This window comes from Triturus cristatus, chromosome 1_1, assembly GCF_964204655.1.
Source record: "Triturus cristatus chromosome 1_1, aTriCri1.1, whole genome shotgun sequence".
NCBI lineage: Eukaryota > Metazoa > Chordata > Amphibia > Caudata > Salamandridae > Triturus > Triturus cristatus.
In genome coordinates, this window is record NC_140579.1 from 70,431,130 (window position 1) to 70,455,434 (window position 24,305).

Below are 24,305 nucleotides of genomic sequence, written 5' to 3' on the forward strand. Positions count from 1 at the left end.
GGCAGCCCTTCACATCAGTGGGTGGTGCAGGGGAGGAAGCTGCAATGCAGCACCTAGATGTATCCTCGGGCGTTGCAGAGAGAAGCCCTGCGTGTGGCTTTATGTCACTCAGCTCAGATTGGACTTATATTGAGCAGCCCTTCACATCAGTGGGTGGTGCAGTGGAAGAAAGGAGCAATGCAGCACCTAGATGTATCCTCAGGCGTTGCAGAGAGAAGCCCTGCGTGTGACTTTATGTCACTCAGCTCAGATTGGGCTTATATTATGCAGCCCTTCACATCAGTGGGTGGTGCAGGGGAGGAAGCAGCAATGCAGCACCTAGATGTATCCTCAGGTGTTGCAGAGAGAAGCACTGCGTGTGGCTTTGTCACTCAGCTCAGACTCTAATAACGTTTCCATCTCAGTGGGATGAATCCGAAGCCTCACTGACCCCACCACACACTGTGATGATATGGGGATGGCAGACTTCAGAAATGTCTCCATCACATTTTGTATTACCAGGCTCCGTCTTCTTGGGAGGCGAGGGATAGTAGTGCCATGGAAGTCATAGAGGGTCGGCTGTGACCCTTGGTTTGCTCACTGCGTGGCCTTGCGAGGCTAGATACATCGAGAGTAAAGTAGCGCATATCACTGTGTGGCGTTACTCTGCCCCAGGGAGACATTCTATGGGGGGGAGCATAGGTGTTCCCACGCATCCACCCGTATTTTGCCGTATTCCCAGATTTGTCATTACTGGTAGACCTGGTAATGTCTAAATTCTACTCCTCACCAGGTGAGGCGTAATGAGGAGAAAGATCTTTATTTCTCCTCGTTACTTCCTGTAGGTGTGCTGCATTATGCCGCACGCATTGAAAAAGGAAAATGCCTCAGTCAATGTCCCTTCCTGCACAAAAACAATCCTGCCTATAATACAGACACGCTTGCACCATAGTGCACTTGTGCACCTGTGTTGGTGTTAGGGAGCACACTGTGCACCAGTACAGAGAGAAGACAGGAATGCGCTGTATAATGTTAAATGCTGTGCATTCCTGCCCTTACCCTGTCACGCAGCGCAGCAATGTGACGTGCTGCGCTGCATGATTTTTTGTAATAAATCTGCTCGTTATTTCAGCTGAGTGGTAAGTGATGGAGGCCCAGTACAATGTACCGTATCCTTACGGGATGTAGGTGTTCCGCCTTCCAGACACTGGCATATGATGCACAGCATCTCGAATGACATTCAATTGATGTATGTGTTGTCCTCAAAACTTTACGTAAACTAGAACCAAGATAAGCCCATATGGTGCCGCAGAAATGCGCAAGGACAAAAAACAGGGAATTCAAGGGCTACTCCATACGGTCCGGCTGCCAGCCAGGGTGCCAAGGAGCAGAACTGAAGCAGCGTCACTGCCCAGGACACCGAAGTGAATTTTTAGTGACTTAGATTTCAGAACATTTCCACATAAAATATATTTTTGCATAGTAAACCCTGTTTGTAGATCCAAATTTGTGTATTTTTCATATGTGTTTATACTGTTTTAATTTCCTGTGTTTGTCTTCTAGAGTGGAAATGGGCCCGCTGCTTTGCAGGTAACTACAGATTGTCCTTCTTTTGGTTTCCTTACTTAATTCTCTTTCATTTCTCTGTGTTATGTGTTTTCAAGGAGTTGCATCTGAGAGTCTCTCTGTGCATTCATTTGATATCATTCACTTATTAACAATGTGCAGCATGTCGTAGGGTCTCTCCTGTTGGTTAGATGGACTCTTCTTTCTTGCTTCGGTATTATTCATGCTTTGGCAGTAGAGCTCATCAGAGCACACCGCCGCTCTCTGGGAGAGAACAGACAACGAGCACTGCTGCAGGGGCCCGTAACTCTGCTGCAGGGGCCCGTAACTCTGCTGCAGGGGCCTGTAACTCTGCTGCAGGGGCCCATAACTCTGCTGCAGGGGCCCGTAACTCTGCTGCAGGGGCCCGTAACTCTGCTGCAGGGGCCCGTAACTCTGCTGCAGGGGCCCGTAACTCTGCTGCAGGGGCCCGTAACTCTGCTGCAGGGGGCTGTATCTCTGCTGCAGGGGGCTGTATCTCTGCTGCAGGGGGCTGTAACTCTGCTGCAGGGGGCTGTAACTCTGCTGCAGGGGGCTGTAACTCTGCTGCAGGGGGCTGTAACTCTGCTGCAGGGGGCTGTAACTCTGCTGCAGGGGGCTGTAACTCTGCTGCAGGGGGCTGTAACTCTGCTGCAGGGGGCTGTAACTCTGCTGCAGGGGTCTGTAACTCTGCTGCAGGGGTCTGTAACTCTGCTGCAGGGGCCTGCAACTCTGCTGCAGGGGCTTGTAACTCTGCTGCAGGGCCTGTAACTCTGCTGTGGTCTGTGCCATTGCTGGGCTTTCATTGCTTCTAGGATCTGCACCACTCTTGGAATCTGCACCTCTGCTGGGATTGCACCTCTGTTGCGGTCTGTATTCTGCTGTGGTCTGTGCCACTCCTGGTGTCCGCACGGCTTCTGGGGTCTGCACTGCTGCTGGAATCTGCACTGCTGCTGGAATCTGCACTGCTGTTGGGATCTACTCTACTGCTGGGATCAGTAGTGCTGCTGTGGTCTGTGCACTGCTAGGATCTTCAGTGCTTCTGGGATCTGCAGCACGGCTGGTATTGGGATCTGTAGTGCTGCTTGGTCTGTGCCGTTTCTGGGGGCTTCACTGCTTCTAGGATCTGCACCACTGCTGGGGTCTGCAGTACTGCTGGTATCTGTGCTGCTGCTGCAGTCTGTGCGCTCCTCGCTGGAGTCTGCAGTACTGCTGGTATCTGTGCTACTGCTACAGTCTGTGCGCTTCTCGCTGGAGTCTGCAGTACTGCTGGTATCTGTGCTGCTGCTGCAGTCTGTGCGCTTCTTGCTGGAGTCTGCACCACTGCTGGTATCTGTGCTGCTGCTGCTGCAGTCCGTGTGCTTCTCACTGGAGTCTTCACCACTGCTGGTATCTGTGCTGCTGCTGCAGTCTGTGCGCTTCTCGCTGGAGTCTGCAGTACTGCTGGTGTCTGTGCTGCAGTCTGTGCACTTCTTGCTGGTATCTGCAGTACTGCTGGTGTCTGTGCTGCTGCTGCAGTCCGTGCCCTTCTTGCTGGAGTCTGCAGTACTGCTGGTGTCTGTGCTGCTGCTGCAGTCCGTGCCCTTCTTGCTGGAGTCTGCAGTACTGCTGGTGTCTGTGCTGCTGCTGCAGTCCATGCCCTTCTTGCTGGAGTCCGCAGTACTGCTGGTATCTGTGCTGCTGCTGCAGTCCGTGCGCTTCTCGCTGGAGTCTGCACCACTGCTGGTCTCTGTGCTGCTGCTGCAGTCTGTGCGCTTCTCGCTGGAGTCTGCACCACTGCTGGTCTCTGTGCTGCTGCTGCAGTCTGTGTGCGCTTCTCGCTGGAGTCTGCAGTACTACTGGTATCTGTGCTGCTGCTGCAGTCTGTGCGCTTCTCGCTGGAGTCTGCAGTACTGCTGGTATCTGTGCTGCTGCTGCTGCAGTCTGTGCGCTTCTCGCTGGAGTCTGCACCACTGCTGGTATCTGTGCTGCTGCTGCAGTCTGTGCGCTTCTCGCTGGAGTCTGCAGTACTGCTGGTGTCTGTGCTGCTGCTGCAGTCTGTGCGCTTCTCACTGGAGTCTGCACACCTGCTGGTATCTGTGCTGCTGCTGCAGTCTGTGCGCTTCTCGCTGGAGTCTGCAGTACTACTAGTATCTGTGCTCCTGCTCTAGTCTGTGCGCTTCTTGCTGGAGTCTGCACTGCTGCTGATGCAAATCCCTTTCTGTGAAAGTTAGTAGATGTGGTTTAGCGTCCATCAACCCCCCCTTACCCCATGGGACACATCCTTGCCGTAAAGTAGTGCATAGTGCTACAGTGTTACTTTCAGGCCACCACCGAACACTATTCAGGATTTGCACTGGAAGATAAGACCCGAAACAGCACTTTGCACCAGGTGTGCATCCCTGTTTTAACGCAAACCGAGTGAGAAAGGATTAGTAAATCTGCCTGTAAATTCGGGATTTAAAATGTAACACAAGTGGAGGTGTTCTATTTATTAATTTGTATTACTACTCAAAGAAACCCTTTTAGACAACCGTAAAATAACAAAACATTGAGAGAAATAACAATAAGGTTCTAAACCTGTGCCTTTCAATCGGATCAGTAGTGCTGCTGGGATCTGTTCTACTGCTGGGGTCTGTAGCATTGCTGGCATCTGAGGTGCTGCTGGGATCTGTACTGCTGCTGGGATCTGTACTGCTGCTGGGATCTGTAGTGCTGCTGGGATCTGTAGTGCTGCTGGGGTCTGTAGCACTTCTGGGTTCTGTAGCATTGCTGACATCTGAGGTGCTGCTGGGATCTGTAGTGCTGCTGGGATCTGTACTACTTCTGGGGTCTGTAGCATTGCTGGCATCTGAGGTGCTGCTGGGATCTGTAGTGCTGGTGGGATCTGAAGTGCTGCTGGGATCTATAGCACTTCTGGGTTCTGTAGCATTGCTGCCATCTGAGGGTCTGCTGGGATCTGTAGTGCTGCTGGGATCTGTACTGCTGCTGGGTTCTGTAGCACTTCTGGGTTCTGTAGCATTGCTGCTATCTGAGGTGCTGCTGGGATCTGTAACGCTGCTGGGATCTGTTCTGCTGCTGGGATCTGTACTGCTGTTGGGTTCTGTAGCACTTCTGGGTTCTGTAGCATTGCTGGCATCTGAGGTGCTGCTGGGATCTGTAGTGCTGCTGGGATCTCTACTACTGCTGGGGTCTGTAGCATTGCTGGCATCTGAGGCGCTACTGGGATCTGTAGTGCTGCTGGCATCTGTAGTGCTGCTGGGATCTGTAGTGCTGCTGGGTTCTGAAGCACTTCTGGGTTCTGTAGCATTGCTGCCATCTGAGGTGCAGCTGGGATCTGTAGTGCTGCTGGGATCTGTAGCACTTCTGGGTTCTGTAGCATTGCTGCCATCTGAGGGTCTGCTGGCATCTGAGGTGCTGCTGGGATCTGTACTGCTGCTGGGATCTGTAGCACTTCTGGGTTCTGTAGCATTGCTGGCATCTGAGGTGCTGCTGGGATCTGTAGTGCTGCTGGGGTCTATAGTGCTGCTGGGGTCTGTAGTGCTGCTGGGGTCTGTAGTGCTGCTGGGGTCTGTAGTGCTGCTGGGGTCTGTAGTGCTGCTGGGGTCTGTAGTGCTGCTGGGGTCTGTAGTGCTGCTGGGGTCTGTAGTGCTGCTGGGATCTGTAGTGCTGCTGGGATCTGTAGTGCTGCTGGGATCTGTACTGCTGTTGGGTTCTGTAGCACTTCTGGGTTCTGTAGCATTGCTGGCATCTGAGGTGCTGCTGGGATCTGTAGTGCTGCTGGGATCTGTAGTGCTGCTGGGATCTGTAGTGCTGCTGGGATCTGTACTGCTGTTGGGTTCTGTAGCACTTCTGGGTTCTGTAGCATTGCTGGCATCTGAGGTGCTGCTGGGATCTGTAGTGCTGCTGGGATCTTTTACACTGCTCGGGGCCTACGGCGCTTGTGGGGTTTGGAGCACTACCTGTCTGTCTACCTACCTATCTGTCTATGTATCTTTCAGTCTATCTACGTATACATCTAGCTATCCGTACATCTATCTTTGCAACCATGTCTGTCTGTCTACCTACCAATCTATTCAGGCAACTCTCCATATGTCTGCTTCCCTCTCTATTGAGTTCTCTTTCTATGCAACGGTCTATTTGTCTGTCTTGTCTATATCTTTTTCTGCCTGACAGTCTATCTAACAACTCTCTCTACCTTTGCAAGCCTCTCGATTCTTTCTATCTTTTCATCGCTCTTTATAAAATTGTAATGAAGATTTACAAAAACATTACAAAAAAGCACAAGCAACGTCAAGAGTCTGACAGCCAACTTCTGACCATTTTTGTAGCTGTTGTGCCAGCCAAGACATTTTGTTTCTGCTAAAACTATGTCTATAACATAGCTCAGTCAAATTCAAAATACTTGTGATGCCTTTCATCTTTTGTCATACACATTGCCTCTCTTTAGACCTCAGTGAAATGTGTGCAGAGACCCTATTTCTGCAGCATTACAGTTTGTACTCAGTGAGTTTAGAGATTAAAGCGCTTGTATGACACATTTGTCCCACACAGATTATAAGGTAAAGCTGCAACACAGCACACAAACATCTGCATTACATCTGCACAGGCTGGAGGTGACGAGGAGTTATAAATGTGTGAAATTGTGTACTGTGCGAGTGTATGTCGAGCCTCGTTTTTGTTGATGTCTGTTAGTGGCTTTTACCTCCTGATTTAGCACTGGGCAGTAATATGGAACCTTTGAGATTCTTACCGCTTCTATTTATCCTACGTTATATTTTTTCTATTTTTTGCTGTTTCCGTCCATTTGAAACATTGGACAGAAGGTGCATTAACCCACTGAACTAGGTCTAGTCTTTACCAAGCTCACACTGGTAGGTGCTACAAACAAGTATTTGCAATGCAATAGGTCTCGCATTTCCGAGAGTCTAAGCTATTGGCATTGTATATGACAATGCCTTTTATTTATCTGTTTTAAATACCAACACATGAATAAAAGGAAGTGTCATTTACAATGCCAATAGCTCAAACCCTCGCAATCGCGAGACCTACTGCATTGAAAATGCTTGTTTGCACTGGGACAAATCACCAGAATGAGCTTAGTTCTGGTGCTTTTGGGAAACCACAGATGTTGTGATTGTTACATGAGAGATCAGTGTGCTACATGAAATGCCTTCTATTACCGATCAGATTGTATTGTGTGCAGAAGTGAAAGAACTGCCCGAACAATGATTTATTGAGCTATAAGTTTAAAATCGCACACAATGTATCCGAGTAAACCTTAGGGTGCTTGGCCTCTCTAGCATGAGGGTCAAGGGGTAAAGTTGATGCCCAGTTTGCGGATCAAGGGTATGGTTAAGAGCCACAACACAAAAGTAAAAAATTCCGATGGTCACAATCTGAACCCAGTTTCCTGCGTCTGCCTTGGGACTCCTGATACATGTCCCGCATTGAAGCAGAAAAGTTAGCCCATTAATGTTTCACCAGACCCTGTCTCAAATGCGAATTGCTTCTCACGGTCGGTGGAAGACAAGCGATCAGGAGACAACGGCAGCGTTGCCACCTGTGCGAGCTTTTTTCACTGAAACGACAAAGTTGCCTCCGTGATGCTTGCCTGGGCATTCTGGAGTCCTTTCTGCTAATCTCTCTCCTGCCACTGTGGCCCATTCGCGTTTCAGTTTCTCGCCACTTTTCACCCTTGCAATTTGTTACAGTGATATTTGCCACCCCTATCAGCCAAGCAATCTGACCCCTGCTATGTAGAGTGGCAGCATTTCGTTTTACAAGAGAACTGGTGATTTCACATGCTGGGCTCGCACTCCACTTTGTAAGCAGTAGTTCACCTTAGCAGGCGAACACAAAATTGCTGCCAGCAGAGTGGGCCTAACGTTTAATGGAGGCACGGGGTGAGCGGATGATTAAAAATAGATTCTGGCCTATGCTGTCTAAGCAAAAGCAGGAACTAAATGTGGGACAACTCAAATCTGTCCATGGATGTTTTGGTTTCGCTTTGAGATAAAGACAACTGGCTAAAAAATATTTTTAAAAATATTGCGGAGGAGTCTGTGACTAAGAAAACATCAGCGTGAAAGACCGCTTTTGCTTATGTTGCTTCAGAGAAGGGATGGGACAGATTGTCGCCTTACGGCCAAAGCTGCCGACTTTGGAGCTGAGGAACCGAGTTCGAGCCTCCGCGTCCACTCAACATCTGTGGATTTTGGCAAATCACTTAATCTCCCCACCAACTCCCCCCCCACCACCAAAAATGAATGTGTCCTTGTGTAACATCATTGGTGCTCATGTAAAGTACTTCAATACCTTCCAGTCGAATATGCGCTAAATAAAACTGCAAAAAAAAAAACAAGCCGGAAGTCAGGTGCCCTTGCCCGGAACGTGGGCGGGGCCTGCTCCGGCAAGAACAGAAACCGGCGTGCCGTGCTAACGCGGGGCTCCCATGTTGAAGAGAGAGCCCCGCGCTGGCGGCCGGAGTGCAGAGAAGCCCCGGGTCTCAGGAGGGGGCCCGGGTGAAGAATGCGGCGGCCGAGGATGACCACAGCAGCGCGGGGCTCCCACCACAGCAGCGCGGGGCTCCCAGGAGTGTAGGGAAGCCCCGCAACAGAAGTGCTGCAGCCGTGAGAAGGAACCCCCCCCCCCAGAAGAGCAGCCCGGTGAGTAAAGAAGGGCTGGGGGGGCTCCGTGTGGGCTATTGTTGCTCAGAATTACACTTTACGCCAACAATAGCCCACACGGAGCCTCCAACGGGGCTGGCATGTTATCGGAAGCGGGACAGGAGATGTGCACATTGCGTGTGTGCACGTGCGTGTTCACATGCGCGTACACCGGCTCAAATCCGCCAAAAGCCTTGCGCGTGCCCATCTCCTGTCCCACTTCCGAGGCAAGTCAGCAACAATAGATCTCGCTGCGGACAGCAGCGCTTCGCGCTGCTTTCGCAAGGCGAGACCTAAAAATGAAAACACATTTCATGCCATAGTCTTTAGCAAGAATCAGGGAGTGGAGTTTACACTTTTATTATACTAAAAATAAAAACAAAACCTCAGTATGAAATGCAATCTACAGAAAAGCACAGTAACCTTATATTCTACATTTATCACAGCTCGTGGGTGACCAGGAAGGCTGAATGAGTTGGTATGTGGCTGCTGATGTCAGCACACAGGGGTCTGTCCCTGCTACCAGCCCTGGCTCCTGTGCATTGACGGTCATTGAGCAGTGGTGCTGGTCAGCATAGGCCGGGCTTGGCATCAGTTCTGCCCCTGCTACCAGCCCTGGCTCCTGTGCATTGACAGTCATTGAGCAGTGGTGCTGGTCAGCATAGGCCGGGCTCGGCATCCGCTCTGCCCCTGCTACCAGCCCTGGCTCCTGTGCATTGACAGTCATTGAGCAGTGGTGCTGGTCAGCATAGGCGGGGCTCGGCATCAGCTCTGCCCCTGCTACCAGACCTGGCTCCTGTGCATTGACAGTCATTGAGCAGTGGTGCTGTTCAGCATAGGCCGAGCTTGGCGTCAGCTCTGCCCCCGCTACCAGCCCTGGCTCTTGTGCATTGACGGTCATTGAGCAGTGGTGCTGGTCAGCATAGGCCGGGCTCGGCATCAGCTCAGTCCCTGCTCCCAGCCCTGGCTCCTGTGCATTGACGGTCATTGAGCAGTGGTGCTGTTCAGCACAGTCCGGGCTCGGCATCAGCTCTGTCCCTGCTCCCAGCCCTGGCTCCTGTGCAATGACGGTCATTGAGCAGTGGTGCTGGTCAGCATAGGCCGGGCTCGGCATCAGCTCTGCCCCTGCTACCAGCCCTGGCTCCTGTGCATTGACAGTCATTGAGCAGTGGTGCTGTTCAACATAGGCCGGGCTCGGCATCAGCTCTGTCCCTGCTCCCAGCCCTGGCTCCTGTGCAATGACGGTCATTGAGCAGTGGTGCTGTTCAGCATAGGCCGGGCTCGGCATCAGCTCTGTCCCTGCTCCCAGCCCTGGCTCCTGTGCATTGACAGTCATTGAGCAGTGGTGCTGTTCAGCATAGGCCGGGCTCAGCATCAGCTCTGCCCCTGCTACCAGCCCTGGCTCCTGTGCATTGACGGTCTTTGAGCAGTGGTGCTGGTCAGCATAGGCCGGGCTCTGCATCAGCTCTGCCCCTGCTACCAGCCCTGGCTCCTGTGCATTGACGGTCATTGAGCAGTGGTGCTGTTCAGCATAGGCCGGGCTCGGCATCAGCTCTGCCCCTGCTACCAGCCCTGGCTCCTGTGCATTGACAGACATGAAGCAGTGGTGCTGGTCAGCATAGGCCGGGCTCGACATCAGCTCTGCCCCCGCTACCACCCCTGGCTCCTGTGCATTGACAGTCATGAAGCAGTGGTGCTGTTCAGCATAGGCTGGGCTCGGCATCAGCTCTGCCCCTGCTCCCAGCCCTGGCTCCGGTGCATTGACGGTCATGAAGCAGTGGTGCTGGTCAGCATAGGCCGGGCTCTGCATCAGCTCTGCCCCTGCTCCCAGCCCTGGCTCCTGTGCATTGACAGTCATTGAGCAGTGGTGCTGGTCAGCATAGGCCGGGCTCGGCATCAGCTCTGCCCCTGCTACCAGCTCTGCCTCCTGTGCATTGACAGTCATTGAGCAGTGGTGCTGGTCAGCATAGGCAGGGCTCGGCATCAGCTCTGCCCCTGCTACCAGCCCTGGCTCCTGTGCATTGACGGTCATGAAGCAGTGGTGCTGGTCAGCATAGGCCGGGCTCGGCATCAGCTCTGCCCTGCTACCAGCCCTGGCTCCTGTGCATTGACAGTCATGAAGCAGTGGTGCTGGTCAGCATAGGCCGGGCTCGGCATCAGCTCTGCCCTGCTACCAGCCCTGGCTCCTGTGCATTGACAGTCTTTGAGCAGTGGTGCTGGTCAGCATAGGCCGGGCTCGGCATCAGCTCAGTCCCCGCTACCAGCCCTGGCTCCTGTGCATTGACGGTCATGAAGCAGTGGTGCTGTTCAGCATAGGCCGGGCTCGGCATCAGCTTTGCCCCTGCCACCAGCCCTTGCTCCGGTGCATTGACAGTCATTGAGCAGTGGTGCTGTTCAGCATAGGCCGGGCTCGGCATCCGCTCTGCCCCTGCTACCAGCTCTGCCTCCTGTGCATTGACAGTCATTGAGCAGTGGTGCTGGTCAGCATAGGCCGGGCTCGGCATCAGCTCTGCCCCTGCTACCAGCCCTGGCTCCTGTGCATTGACGGTCATGAAGCAGTGGTGCTGGTCAGCATAGGCCGGGCTCGGCATCAGCTCTGTCCCTGCTCCCAGCCCTGGCTCCTGTGCATTGACAGTCATTGAGCAGTGGTGCTGTTCAGCACAGTCCGGGCTCTGCATCAGCTCTGCCCCTGCTACCAACCCCGGCTCCTGTGCATTGAGGGTCATTGAGCAGTGGTGCTGGTCAGCATAGGCCGGGCTATGCATCAGCTCTGCCCCTGCTCCCAGCCTTGGCTCCTGTGCATTGAGGGTCATTGAGCAGTGGTGCTGGTCAGCATAGGCCGGGCTCGGCATCAGCTCTGCCCCTGCTACCAGCCCTGGCTCCTGTGCATTGACAGTCATGAAGCAGTGGTGCTGGTCAGCATAGGCCGGGCTCGGCATCAGCTCTGCCCTGCTACCAGCCCTGGCTCCTGTGCATTGACAGTCTTTGAGCAGTGGTGCTGGTCAGCATAGGCCGGGCTCGGCATCAGCTCAGTCCCTGCTACCAGCCCTGGCTCCTGTGCATTGACAGTCATTGAGCAGTGGTGCTGTTCAGCATAGGCCGGGCTCGGCATCAGCTCTGCCCCTGCTACCAGCCCTGGCTCCTCTACATTGACAGTCATGAAGCAGTGTTGCTGGTCAGCATAGGTCAGGCTCGGCATCAGCTCTGTCCATGGTTTGCAGTGTTAGGGTTGTCAGATCTCCCACCATGGCCCATGTCAGGAGGGCACCCTGTCCTGGATTTACCTTTAAAAACTAGGTGCATTGTGGGAGTTGTATGTTCATTTGCTTTCAGTGACACCACGTGACTAACACACCTGACAGTTAAGTTCTGCAAAGGAGAAAAACTGGAAAGTGGTGCCTGCTTTAAAGGATCAATGTGTCAGCCTTTTGAGGGGTCACTGGGGAGGTGGGGGGGGGCAGTTGTGAGGCCACTGCTTCCCCTGACCCAGTATTCATGCTCTGGTTCAGTGTTTCTAAATTAAACTATTTCATAAACTACACAATGGGCAGAATATATTTCTATTGGAAATACAGATGTTTTGGAGGAACCAAAAGTGATGCATCAGGGGCTTGCTATAAAATGTCCATTATTGGATGATTTCTTGAGGTCACTCTTCTGTTTTTCCCATTATGTGGGGGTTTGGTGCCTGCTGAAGAGGGGTCTTTAGTGGGGAATGGGAATTATTACAGCTCGAGCTACAGAATTATGCAGATAACTCCCTAAATCACATTAGCAATGGAATTTGATACCCTGCCCCTTCATTTTCTACACCTTCTATGCTTTGGAGAACAGGTGTGAGACCGGCCTCGTGGCGTGGGCCCTCCCGACCAGCAAGTTACACGACAACCACGCCGAACCTCGTGGACACAGCCTTCCGGCTCCCGTAGACCAACATCCCCAGGGCCGACCAGATCCCCAACACGCATGCCTGGCCGAGGGAGAGCGAACCCCCCATCCCAGACCAGACCGAGAGGCGCCGACCCGGTCACACCTCTGGTCTCTTCCCCGAGGGAGGTTTCGATCGACCACCAGGCCCCCGGTGAGCGGGCGCCTCGCCTGCTGGGCGTCTGGAGTCCCTCCCGGACACACCTGAACAGATCAAAGCGCCGAGCGACGGGAAAACCCCGACACACCGCCCCCAGGCACCAGACCCCTCTCTGCGAGGACTCCGGACTGCAAAGAGGAGGGGAAGTATAACAAGGGGTGCTGAAGGGACGGGAGGCAGAGAAGACCTGGACTGACGAGAGCCTGCGGACTTGGTTGCGGCTCGATCGCTCCCCGAACCGAAGAACGCTACCCGAACCATCTGAGCCCTGCTGACGCTGTCGCGGCTCCCCGAACTCTGAACCATCCGAGCCCTGCTGATGCTGTCGCGGCTCCCCGAACTCTGAACCATCTGAGCCCGGCTGACGCTGTCGCGGCTCCCCGAACTCTGAACCATCTGAGCCCTGCTGACGTTGTCGCGGCTCCCCGAACTCTGAACCATCTGAGCCCTGCGGACGCTGTCGCGGCTCCCCGAACTCTGAACCACCTGAGCCCTGCTGACGCCGTCGCGGCTCCCTGAACTAAGAACCTCCGGTGCCTGCTGAGTGACTCGCGGCCCGCTCCTCCAAGAGAATCGGCAGAGATCGCCGAGAGAAACAACATCCCCTCAGCTCGAGGATTGAGAGCTGGGCGCCGGATACCTCGCAGAGACAATGATTGAAAGACTGTCCCGCTACCCCTTTACCCCTCATCACAAGATCGCTGCCGCTTGTGGCATTAATTCTGCACCTGCCTGCCGGATCATAAAGATCCCTGATAACCATCGATCAAAGTGTATTCTCTTACAACGAATTACTGTGTGGTGTCCCTCTATCCGAAGAAGAGAGTAAGCGCAGCGTGTGCGATCCTAGGTACGAGACCCTTCCAGGAAGGGCCTCCCTGTTCTTGCTCGGCCTAGCTCTGGGAAAGGTGGGCCTCAGGGTGGTCAGGAACACATTCCGCAGCCTCCCCGGGGAACGCCTTCCAACATTTGGTGGCAGGCGACGGGATCCGAGCCAACACCTAGAGATCGTACAGTAGACGGCGTACGCACTACCAAGAAGAATGAAAGGAGAAACTTCCCTAGGTGCCGCAGGCACCAACCCGAGCACGGCATTCCAAAAGGACCAGTTAGAATATTATACGCACCGAGAACTGAAACAATTTTGCAAAGACTTTGGAATCGCTACCACCGGACTAAGCACGAAAGAGGACTTCCAGGGGGCATTAAAAACATGGGTCGAGGCGGAAACTCCCCGGACACAAACAGAAGGAGAACCCCCCAACGAACCACGAAGCAACCTGGGGAGGAACGGCACCCCCGAGAGGGGCCTATCCCCAAAGGAACTAGCGGACCGAGAAAGAGATCGCCACCACGAACTAGAACTAGCAAAACTGAAAATCGAAGGAGAGCTAAAACTGGCTGAGAAAAAGCTGGCGGTGGAACAGTTACGCCTACAAGGAGAAAAAGAGGAAAAGAAACGACAGAGAGAGCACGACGAAAAAAAACTCCAACTAGAGCACGAACGTAGCCTAAAAGAAATCGAGCTCAAGGCTAGGAAGGAGGGGGCCCAACCCTCGGGAACACAACCCATATCCTCCACCGTGGAACCAAAAGTCCACATCCCCAAGGATGTGGTAAAAGAATACTATAAGAACGACGATATTCAGCAATGGTTCAAGGCCTACGAAGTCGCCATGACCTCCCACCGAGTCCCACAGAAAGACTGGGGGGCTGGGCTGTGGGGCCGGTTCCTGAGCGAGGGAAGAGACACCCTGCTAGACCTGCCCTCCACCGTGATGAACTCCTATAGTCACATGAAAGAGGCTCTAGTAGCAAGATATGGGCTCACCCCTGAAATGTACCGGCAACGGTTTCGAGACTGTAAAAAGATACCCGGTACCACCTGGGTGGAGTACGTAAACTTCTACAGCCGGGCCTTGGACGGGTGGATCAAGGGCAGCAAGGTCTCCACCTTTGAGGAGCTGTTCGACCTAATCGCATGGGAACACTTGTCCGCTAATTGCTTCGTAGAGCTACGCCAGCACCTCCTGGACAGCAAACTCACAGACCCTCGAAAACTGGCCGTCGAGGCTGACCGATGGGTGAACACCCGGGCCTCCCGGGGCCCCGTGGGAGACTACGGTCGCCACAGTCAGGGACCCCCCGCCAGACGGGCGGAGGGAATCAAGGCCGGCAACGGGAGCTCCCGGGGGGACCCCCGCTCAGCCCTCCCAGAGGACCATCTCCGCCCTTTCCAGCTCCACCTCCGGCCAGCACCGGGCCACCAGGGAGGCCGGGGCCCCGAGTGAGGATCACCTGTTTTCGCTTCCAACAGACCGGACACTATGCCAGCGACCCTCAAAGTCCCATGTACCAGCAAACCGCCACAACAACCCCGCCGGCTCGACAGATGGCCTCCGTAGCCCTGGGGGAAGAGATAGAAGACCACGAGGAATGGGAACCAGCCGCCATGGCCTTGGTCTCCCTAGGGGATCGGGAGATGGTCCCCGGAACGTCCCTGCCCGCCAATACGAAGAAGTACCGACAGCAGGTGACGGTCAACGGTCACCGCATCGAGGGCCTCCGGGACACAGGGGCGAGTGTCACGGCGGTCCATTGTCACCTGAGATCCGAAGACCAGATCCTGCCTGACGCCTTTTGCCCCGTTATATCCTCAGACAATTCCGAGAGCCTCTGCCGGATGGCCCTAGTCCCCTTCGAGTGGGGGGGAGTCACCGGCAAGTTAAAGGTGGCGGTCCGAACCTCCCAGCCTGTGGACTGCCTCCTGGGCAACGACCTCGAGAACTCCCCGTGGAGACAAGTGGAACGGAGAGCCCATCTCGAGATGATGGGTCTACCCGAATGGGTATGCGCCACCACGCGCTCCATGACTCTCAGGGCGCCTCCCTCCGAGGGGGAAGAGGCCCGGCCGCTGGACACCGCCACCACCCCCGAGATCCAGAATGCACCACCAGGGGCCAACAACCCCCTTCTGGACGAGCCGACCGCTCCCGACGAAGGGTCAGTGCCTTCCGACCCAAAACCCTGACCCACCTCGAGGACTTGCCAGAACTGGCCCAGTGGCCCTGCGAAGGGGGCCCCTCCCGTGAAGAGTTCTGCCAAGAACAATCCACCTGCCCGTCCCTCATCGGACCCCGACAACAGGCCGAGGCCCAAGCAGCAGGCGACCAGACTGGCACCCACTGGATATACTGGGAGGACGGCCTCCTGTACACGGACAGAAGTCGGCCGAGTTGGGATCGGCCCGGGTACTGGTGGTACCCCTACGCTTCCGAAGTCTCCTCCTGGGCCTGGCCCATAATGTACCTCTGGCCGGACACTTAGGCCAAGATAAGACCTACCAACGACTCGTCACCCACTTCTATTGGCCCAAGATGCGAGCAAATGTGGAGGCCCACTGCAAGTCCTGCCCCACGTGCCAAGCCAGCGGAAAGAGTGGGGGCAAGCGCAAGGCTCCGCTACAACCCTTCCCCGTCGTCAGTACCCCTTTTGAGCGGGTAGGAATAGACATTGTGGGGCCGCTGGACCCCAAGACCGCCCAGGGCCACCGGTTCATCCTCGTCCTAGTGGATCATGCCACCCGTTACCCCGAAGCCATCCCTCTCCGCACCGTGACGGCCCCCGTGGTAGGCCGGGCCTTGATGGGGATCTTCTCCCGCATGGGGTTCCCCCGCGAAGGTGAGTGACCGGGGCACGAACTTTATCTCCCGATATATGAAGTCCCTCTGGCAGCAGTGCGGAGTATCGTACAAATTCACCACCCCGTACCACCCCCAAGGAAACGGACTAGTCGAGCGCTTTAACAAAACACTGAAGGGGATGATCATGGGCCTCGAGGAACCCCTACGCCGGAGGTGGGACGTCCTCCTCCCATGTCTCCTGTTCGCATACCGGGAGGTTCCCCAAAAATCCCTGGGATTCAGCCCATTCGAACTACTATATGGGCACCCCGTCCGAGGACCCCTGAGCCTGGTCAAGGAGGGGTGGGAAACAACCCCCCGGGGGACCCCTCCGGATGTGTTCCGGTACATCTTGGCGCTCCGCAACCAGACCCGAAAATTCTGAGAACTCGCAGAAGCAAACCTCGAAGCCAGTCATGAAGAAATGAAGCGCTGGTATGACCAGAATGCTACGCTGGTCGAGTTCCAGCCGGGCCAACAAGTCTGGGTCATGGCCCCGGTGAGACCCTGCGCTCTCCAATATAAATGTACTGGGCCCTTCAAGGTGGTCGAGAGGAACAGCCAAGTCACATATCTCATCGATATGCAGTCCCCGAGGAACCCCCTCCGGGTTCTCCACGTGAACCGCCTCAAACCTCACTTTGTACGGACCGAATTAAGTTTACTCCTGGCCACCGACGATGGGGCCGAAGAAGACACCGAGCCCCTTCCAGACCCCCTGGGGGCGAAAGAAACCGATGGATCCGTGGAGGGAGTGAGACTGTCAACCGCCCTCACAGCCCAACAGACCGACGACTGCCGCCGGCTACTAGGGCAGTTTGCGGATCTCTTCTCCCTGACCCCCGGGGTCACCAACTGGTGTGTCCACGACGTGAACACCGGGGACAGCCCGCCAGTGAGACATCGGGCCTACCGGGTCCCTGATCGAGTCCGAACCTGCATCCAGACCGAGGTGGCAAAGATGTTAGCCCTCGGGGTGATCAAACCCTCTGACAGCCCCTGGGCCAGCCCGGTAGTCCTGGTTCCGAAAGCAATGACCCCGGGTGTTGCCCCCGAGCTGAGGTTTTGCGTGGACTACCGAGGCCTCAATGCGGTCACCCGAGCGGATGCTCACCCTATCCCCCGTGCCGACGAACTCATTGACCGCCTTGGGGCCGCTCGCTACCTCAGCACCTTCGACCTGACCAGTGGGTACTGGCAGATTGCACTCACCGAGGGAGCCAAGGAGCGCTCTGCCTTCTCCACCCCGGATGGGCACTACCGCTTTAGGGTGATGCCGTTCGGAATGAAGAATGCCCCGGCAACCTTCCAGCGGCTGGTGAACAGGGTCCTGTCCGGACTAGAGGGGTTCAGCGCAGCATACCTCGACGACATAGCGGTCTTCAGCTCCCAATGGGCCTAGCACCTCCAGCACCTCCGTCAAGTCCTGCTGGCTCTGCGCCGGGCTGGCCTCACCATCAAAGCTAGCAAATGTCAAATTGGGCACGGCTCCGTAACCTATCTGGGGCACCAGGTGGGAAGTGGGCAGGTCGCCCCCCTCCAGCCGAAGATCAACGCCATCTTGTCCTGGGAACCCCCTGCAACCCAAACGGAAGTCCGAGCCTTCCTGGGCCTCACCGGCTACTACCGAAGGTTTATTAAGAACTATGGCAGCATCGCAGGCCCCCTCACAGAACTAACCTCCAAAAAACACCCCAAGAGGGTACACTGGACTCCCTCCTGCCAGAAGGCGTTCGACACCCTAAAGGCCGCAATGTGCGCGGCGCCAATACTCAAGGCATCCGACTACGCCCGGGAGTTTGTGGTCCAGACGGACGCCTCGGAACACGGCATAGGGGCAGTCCTCTCTCAGTTCGACGACACGGGCATAGATCGACCCATAGCCTTCATCAGCCGAAGGTTACTGACCCGGGAACAGCGGTGGAGCACAATTGAACGAGAGACGTTCGCAGTAGTCTGGGCCCTCAAAAAGCTACGTCCCTACCTGTTCGGAACACACTTCCGAGTGCAAACAGATCATCGACCCCTGCGGTGGTTGATGCAGATGCGAGGAGAAAACCCCAAGCTGCTACGCTGGTCCATCTCTCTCCAGGGGATGGATTTCACTGTGGAACATCGCCCCGGGACGGACCACGCCAACGCGGACGGCCTGTCCCGATTCTTCCGCTTCAGCGAGGAGAACTCCCATGTGGATGGGTAGTTCTCCCCGCCTTTCAGCTGGGGGGGGCACGTGTGAGACAGGCCTCGTGGCGTGGGCCCTCCCGACCAGCAAGTTACACTACAACCACGCCGAACCTCGTGGACACGGCCTTCCGGCTCCCGTGGACCAACATCCCGAGGGCCGACCAGATCCCCAACACGCATGCCTGGCCGAGGGAGAGTGAACCCCCCCATCCCAGACCAGACCGAGAGGCGCCGACCCGGTCACACCTCTGGTCTCTTCCCCGAGGGAGGTTTCGATCGACCACCAGGCCCCCGGTGAGCGGGCGCCTCGCCTGCTGGGCGTCTGGAGCCCTCCCGGACACACCTGAACAGATCAAAGGGCCGAGCGACGGGAAAACCCCGACACACCGCCCCCAGGCACCAGACCCCTCTCTGCGAGGACTCCGGACTTCAAAGAGGAGGGGGAAGTATAAATAGGGGTGCTGAAGGGACGGGAGGCAGAGAAGACCTGGACTGACGAGAGCCTGCGGACTTGGTCGCGGCTCGATCGCTCCCCGAACCGAAGAACGCTACCCGAACCATCTGAGCCCTGCTGACGCTGTTGCGGCTCCCCGAACTCTGAACCATCCGAGCCCTGCTGACGCTGTCGCGGCTCCCCGAACACTGAACCATCTGAGCCCGGCTGACGCTGTCGCGGCTCCCCGAACTCTGAACCATCTGAGCCCTGCTGACGTTGTCGCGGCTCCCCGAACTCTGAACCATCTGAGCCCTGCGGACGCTGTCGCGGCTCCCCGAACTCTGAACCACCTGAGCCCTGCTGACGCCGTCGCAGCTCCCTAAACTAAGAACCTCCGGTGCCTGCTGAGTGACTCGCGGCCCGCTCCTCCAAGAGAATCGGCAGAGATCGCCGAGAGAAACAACATCCCCTCAGCTCGAGGATTGAGAGCTGGGCGCCGGATACCTTGCAGAGACACTGATTGAAAGACTGTCCCGCTACCCCTTTACCCCTCATCACAAGATCGCTGCCGCTTGTGGCATTAATTCTCCACCTGCCTGCCGGATCATAAAGATCCCTGATAACCATCGATAAAAGTGTATTCTCTTACAACGAATTACTGTGTGGTGTCCCTCTATCCGAAGAAGAGAGTAAGCGCAGCGTGTGCGATCCTAGGTACGAGACCCTTCCAGGAAGGGCCTCCCTGTTCTTGCTCGGCCTAGCTCTGGGAAAGGTGGGCCTCAGGGTGGTCAGGAACACATTCTGCAGCCTCCCCGGGGAACGCCTTCCAACAACAGGGAATTGCAGGATTCCCGTAAGTCGGAGACAAAATCAGCTCATTCTCCAAAGTGTTGAGGATATTTTAGTGTTTAGGTGCAGGAATACCCAAATACGGAACACACTCCTATCACAAGTGGCTCTGAGACCACCTGACGCACGTCAGATGCTTCCATGGACCAATCATTAGTGCCCTTGTTGGTGGCTTGTTGGTCAGACCACAGGACCTGTTCATGTCAGACCCCAGGATCTCCAGCCGTGGCTTTAAGCCAATCACAGCCACTGAAAGTGATCAGGAACTTGCTTCTCCTGAGTCTCAACTGAGTTTCAGCCCAGTGGTTGCTTTGGGTGATTTAGTTGCACATAAGTGTCATTTCTAAGGAGTCTGATGACATTGATATCTCTCATTACTCTACCGCACCACATTTAGTAATATATCTGTGTCGGGAGATACTCTCTAAATGCTCCACTGGATCCTGCACCGGGAAGCTCTCTGTCCTACGGTGTACTGGCGCCATTTTCTAAGCTCCTTTTGTAGGCGCCGGTTGGATTTTTCCCAGACCCTGTGTATTGGGGTGACGTCTGTGGCTGGCCCCTCCACATTGAAAATTGTACCAGCACCTCTGCAACCAGTGCTTAATTTGTAAAACATGAAGTGCCAGGGTCCTTCTCGGAAGGCCGCTGCAGCATGCAGCACCCATGCCCTGCCAGTGCTGCCAGTGGCAGTACCAACATAACACCTAACCATCGCACTCCTACAAGTGTGACAATTCAGACTACTTCAGGGCCCACACAGCTATAATAATGGCTTGAGAGGCTGGTATTATTCATGTATATTGACTTAATAAACACGGTTGTTGTGCTCATCTCAAAATAAAAAAAAAGACACTGCCACCATGTGTTGGACCCTCACGCCCCCGTTCCGTACACAGCCACGCACACTCTGCACAGCCACACTCTCCACAGCCCTCACGCTCCCGTTCTATAGACAGACACCCACACTCTGTGTTAGACGGACCGGGAGGGTCGGCCGAGGATAAGGGGAGAGGTCTCCGGGGAGAGCCGCCTCCAGCGATCGCACAGACGAGTAACTTCCCCCCCACAGATGTACACCACACAAGGATAGGATTTAACGTTCTTTATAAGCGATTTCTTAAGGTACGGTGGAATGGTACAAGGAGGTCTGGACTCAGGGGTCCCCTCGATTCTAGTCTCTTGGTTTGGGAAAGGGGGTAGCGGGACAGTCTGGTTACCAATCTGGTAGATGCGATGATGGATAGCTCACAATCCTCGAGCTCGGTGTTATAGCTGGGATGGGCCGCGGCAGCAGGTCCCGGTGAAGGTGGTCGTTACACGGTCCGCGGCAGCGCCAGCAGGTCCCGATGAAGGTGGTCGGTACACGGTCCGCGGCAGCGCCAGCAGGTCCCGATGAAGGTGGTGGTTACAACGGTCCGCGGCAGCGCCAGCAGGTCCCGTCAAAGGTAGTAGTTACAACGGTCCGCGGCAGCGCCAGCAGGTCCCAACGAGGATGGAGGATGTAGAAGGCCGCGGCAGCGCCAGCAGGCAGGACGACAGTTCACAAGGCAGGGCTACGGCAGCGCCGGTAGTCCGTCAAGGATGTGTTCTTCTCGGTGTCTCTCGACTCCAGGATACAACTGCCTTCCTGCTCTGGAGCCGCCCTAGTTATAGGTCTGGCGCCCTTTGATGTCCGGACCCTCGCACTTGGAGGTCGGGAGGTCCGGGATGAGGGAGTCCAGACACCCAGCAGGGGGGTGGAGCCAGTGCCCGGGGGAGCTGGAGGGCGATCGGCACCTGGCGGGGGAGAGCCATCGACACTTCTTTCTCCCATCGACCTGCCAAGTGGTCCGTTCACCTCCTGGGTGGATGGTGGTGCCGGGATGTCGGGGCCTGGCCAGGCCCAGGGTTAGGGTCGAGCGGAGGCCACGCGGCCTCGTGGTGCAGTGTCCAAGATGGCGGCTGGTCCGGCCGGGGAAGCCGGTAGTGGTTCGGCCCCATGATACATAGATGTCCGGGGGCAGGAGTTCCGTCGGGAGACGGGGTGCGGGTTGTTTCTGTGGGTAACACCTGGAGGGCCGGGGCTTGGGCCTTGTCATGCGGGGAGGGAGCAAGCCCTTCATGTGGCCTGTCCAACATGCGTCCCCCCCAGCTGAAGGCGGGGAGAGTCACCCATCCTCTTGGGGACTCTCCTCGTCGAGGCGGAAAAAGCGTGACAGGCCATCTGCGTTGGCGTGGTCTTGGCCCGGTCGATGTTCCACAGTGAAGTCCATCCCCTGCAGGGAGATGGACCAGCGCAATAGTTTGGGGTTTTCCCCCCGCATCTGCATTAGCCACTGCAGGGGTCGATGATCTGTTTGCACCCGGAAGTGGGTACCGAAGAGATAGGGCCGGAGCTTTTTGAGGGCCCACACCACTGCGAAGGCCTCCCTCTCGATTGTGCTCCAGCGCTGTTCTCGGGCCAGGAGGCGTCTGCTGATGAAGGCCACCGGTTGGTCAAGTCCCTCGGAGTTCAGCTGGGAGAGGACCGCCCCGATGCCATGGTCGGAGGCATCCGTTTGCACAATGAATTCCCGACTGTAATCGGGGGCCTGGAGCACAGGGGCGGTGCACAGGGCGGCCTTCAGCGTCTCGAAGGCCGCTTGACAGTCTAGGGTCCAGTTAACCTTCTTCGGGTGGTTTTTGGATGTGAGCCCCGTGAGGGGCCCCACAATGCTGCCATAGTCCCTCACGAACCGCCGGTAGTAGCCGGTGAGCCCCAAGAAGGCTCGGACCTCGGTCTGCGTGACTGGGGGCTGCCAGGACTGGATGGCAGCGATTTTGAGTTGCAGAGGGGCCACCAGACCGCTTCCCACCTGGTGTCCGAGGTAGGTCACTGATCCCTGACCAATTTGGCACTTGCCGGCCTTGATTGTGAGGCCGGCCCGCTGGAGGGCCTGCAGGACCTCTCGGAGGTGGTGGAGGTGGTCGGACCAGTGGCGGCTGTACACAGCAATATCGTCCAGGTAGGCGGCGCTGAACTCCTCGAGCCCCGCCAAGACCTGGTTCACTAGTCGCTGAAAAGTAGCGGGGGCATTCTTCATGCCGAAGGGCATGACCTTGAAGTGGTAGTGGCCATCGGGGGTAGAAAAGGCGGACCGTTCTTGGGCCCGGGGTGTGAGACCGATCTGCCAGTAGCCCGCTGTCAGGTCGAAGATGCTGAGGTAGCGGGCAGCCCCCATGCGGTCGATCAATTCATCCGCTCGGGGGATGGGATGAGCGTCGGTCCTGGTGACAGCATTCAAGCCCCGATAGTCGACGCAGAATCGGAGTTCAGGAGTGGTGCCGGGGGCAGCAGCTTTGGGGACCAGCACGACCGGGCTGGCCCAGGGGCTATCCGAGGGCTCGATGACCCCGAGCGTGAGCATCTTGGATACTTCTTCTTGGATACAGGCCCGCACCCGATCTGGTACGCGGTATGCCCGGTGTCTGATAGGGGGACTGTCCCCAGTGTCCACGTCGTGCAAGCACCAGGGGGTGACCCCTGGGGTGAGGGAAAACAAGGTAGCAAACTGCAGCAGGAGGTCCCGGCAGCCTTGGCGCTGCTCTGGGGTGAGGGCATCGGAGAGCCGGACCCCGTCCACGGAACCATCTTTCTCCTGAGTCTTTAGGAGATCCGGGAGAGGCTCGGAGTCTTCTTCCGCTCCACTGTCCGTAGCCATCAGGAGGCTGAGCTCCGAGCGCACAAAGTGGGGCTTGAGTCTGTTAGTGTGGAGGACCCGGAGGGGGTTCTGGGGAGATTCCATATCGATGAGATAGGTGACGGGGCTCTTGCGTTCGACCACTTTGAAGGGCCCCGTCCACTTGTCCTGCTAGGCACATGGTTCGGTGGGGGACATCACCCACACTTGTTGACCCGGTTCGAATTCGACGGAGGAGGCATTTTGATCGTACCATTTTTTCATGTCCTCCTGGCTGGCCTCAAGATTCGCTTTTGCCATTTCCCTGAATCGCCGGGTCTGATTGCGTAGTGTCAGGAGGTACTTGAAGACGTCTGGAGGGGATTTGAGGGGGGCCATCTCCCAACCTTCTTTGACTAGGCTGAGGGGCCCTCGCACAGGGTGCCCGTACAAGAGTTCGAAGGGGCTAAAGCCGAGGGACTTCTGGGGAACTTCTCGATAGGCGAAGAGGAGACACGGAAGTAGTACATCCCACTGGCGACGGAGGGGCTCTTCCAATCCCCCAATCATTCCCTTGAGCGTGCGGTTGAATCGTTCAACTAGTCCGTTTCCTTGAGGGTGATAGGGGGTCGTGAATCGGTAGGTGACCCCGCACTGTTGCCAGAGGGACTTCATATATTTCAAAATAACGTTTGTGCCTCTGTCGCTGACGACTTCTCGGGGGAAGCCCACCCGGGAGAAGATCCCCATTAAGGCCCGGCCGACCACCGGGGCTGTTACAGTTCGCAGGGGCACAGCCTCGGGGTAGCGGGTGGCGTGGTCCACCAGTACCAGGATGAACCGATGTCCTTGTGCTGTACGGGGGTCCAGGGGCCCCACAATGTCTATTCCCACCCTCTCGAACGGGGTGGGGACAACTGGGAAGGGTTGCAGAGGTGCTTTGAGTTTGCGGCCGCTCTTCCCGCTGGCCTGGCACGTGGGGCAGGACCGGCAGTGGTTGAGGACGTCGTTCCTCATCTTCGGCCAGAAAAAGTGGGTCACCAGGCGACTGTATGTTTTGTCCTGGCCCAGGTGTCCAGCCAGAGGGACATCGTGGGCCAAATTTAGCAGGAAGTCTCTAAAACGGAGGGGCACCACCAGCACTCGACTGGCCCCTAACTCCGCGATTCTCTGTTCACTGTATAACAGGTCGTTGTCCCAATAGATCCAATGGGC

General features: G+C 56.1%; 1 protein-coding gene across 1 annotated transcript in view; it reads left to right on the forward strand.

The window, feature by feature from the left end:
* The window catches only part of LOC146869449 (E3 ubiquitin-protein ligase TRIM39-like), a 170,419-nt gene that overhangs the window by 121,117 nt on the left and 24,997 nt on the right, over positions 1–24,305 (forward strand). The window contains exon 6 of the mRNA XM_085599850.1: positions 1,543–1,569. Coding sequence (XP_085455976.1) covers positions 1,543–1,569 — 27 coding nt within the window. The remainder of the gene's footprint in view (positions 1–1,542; positions 1,570–24,305) is intronic.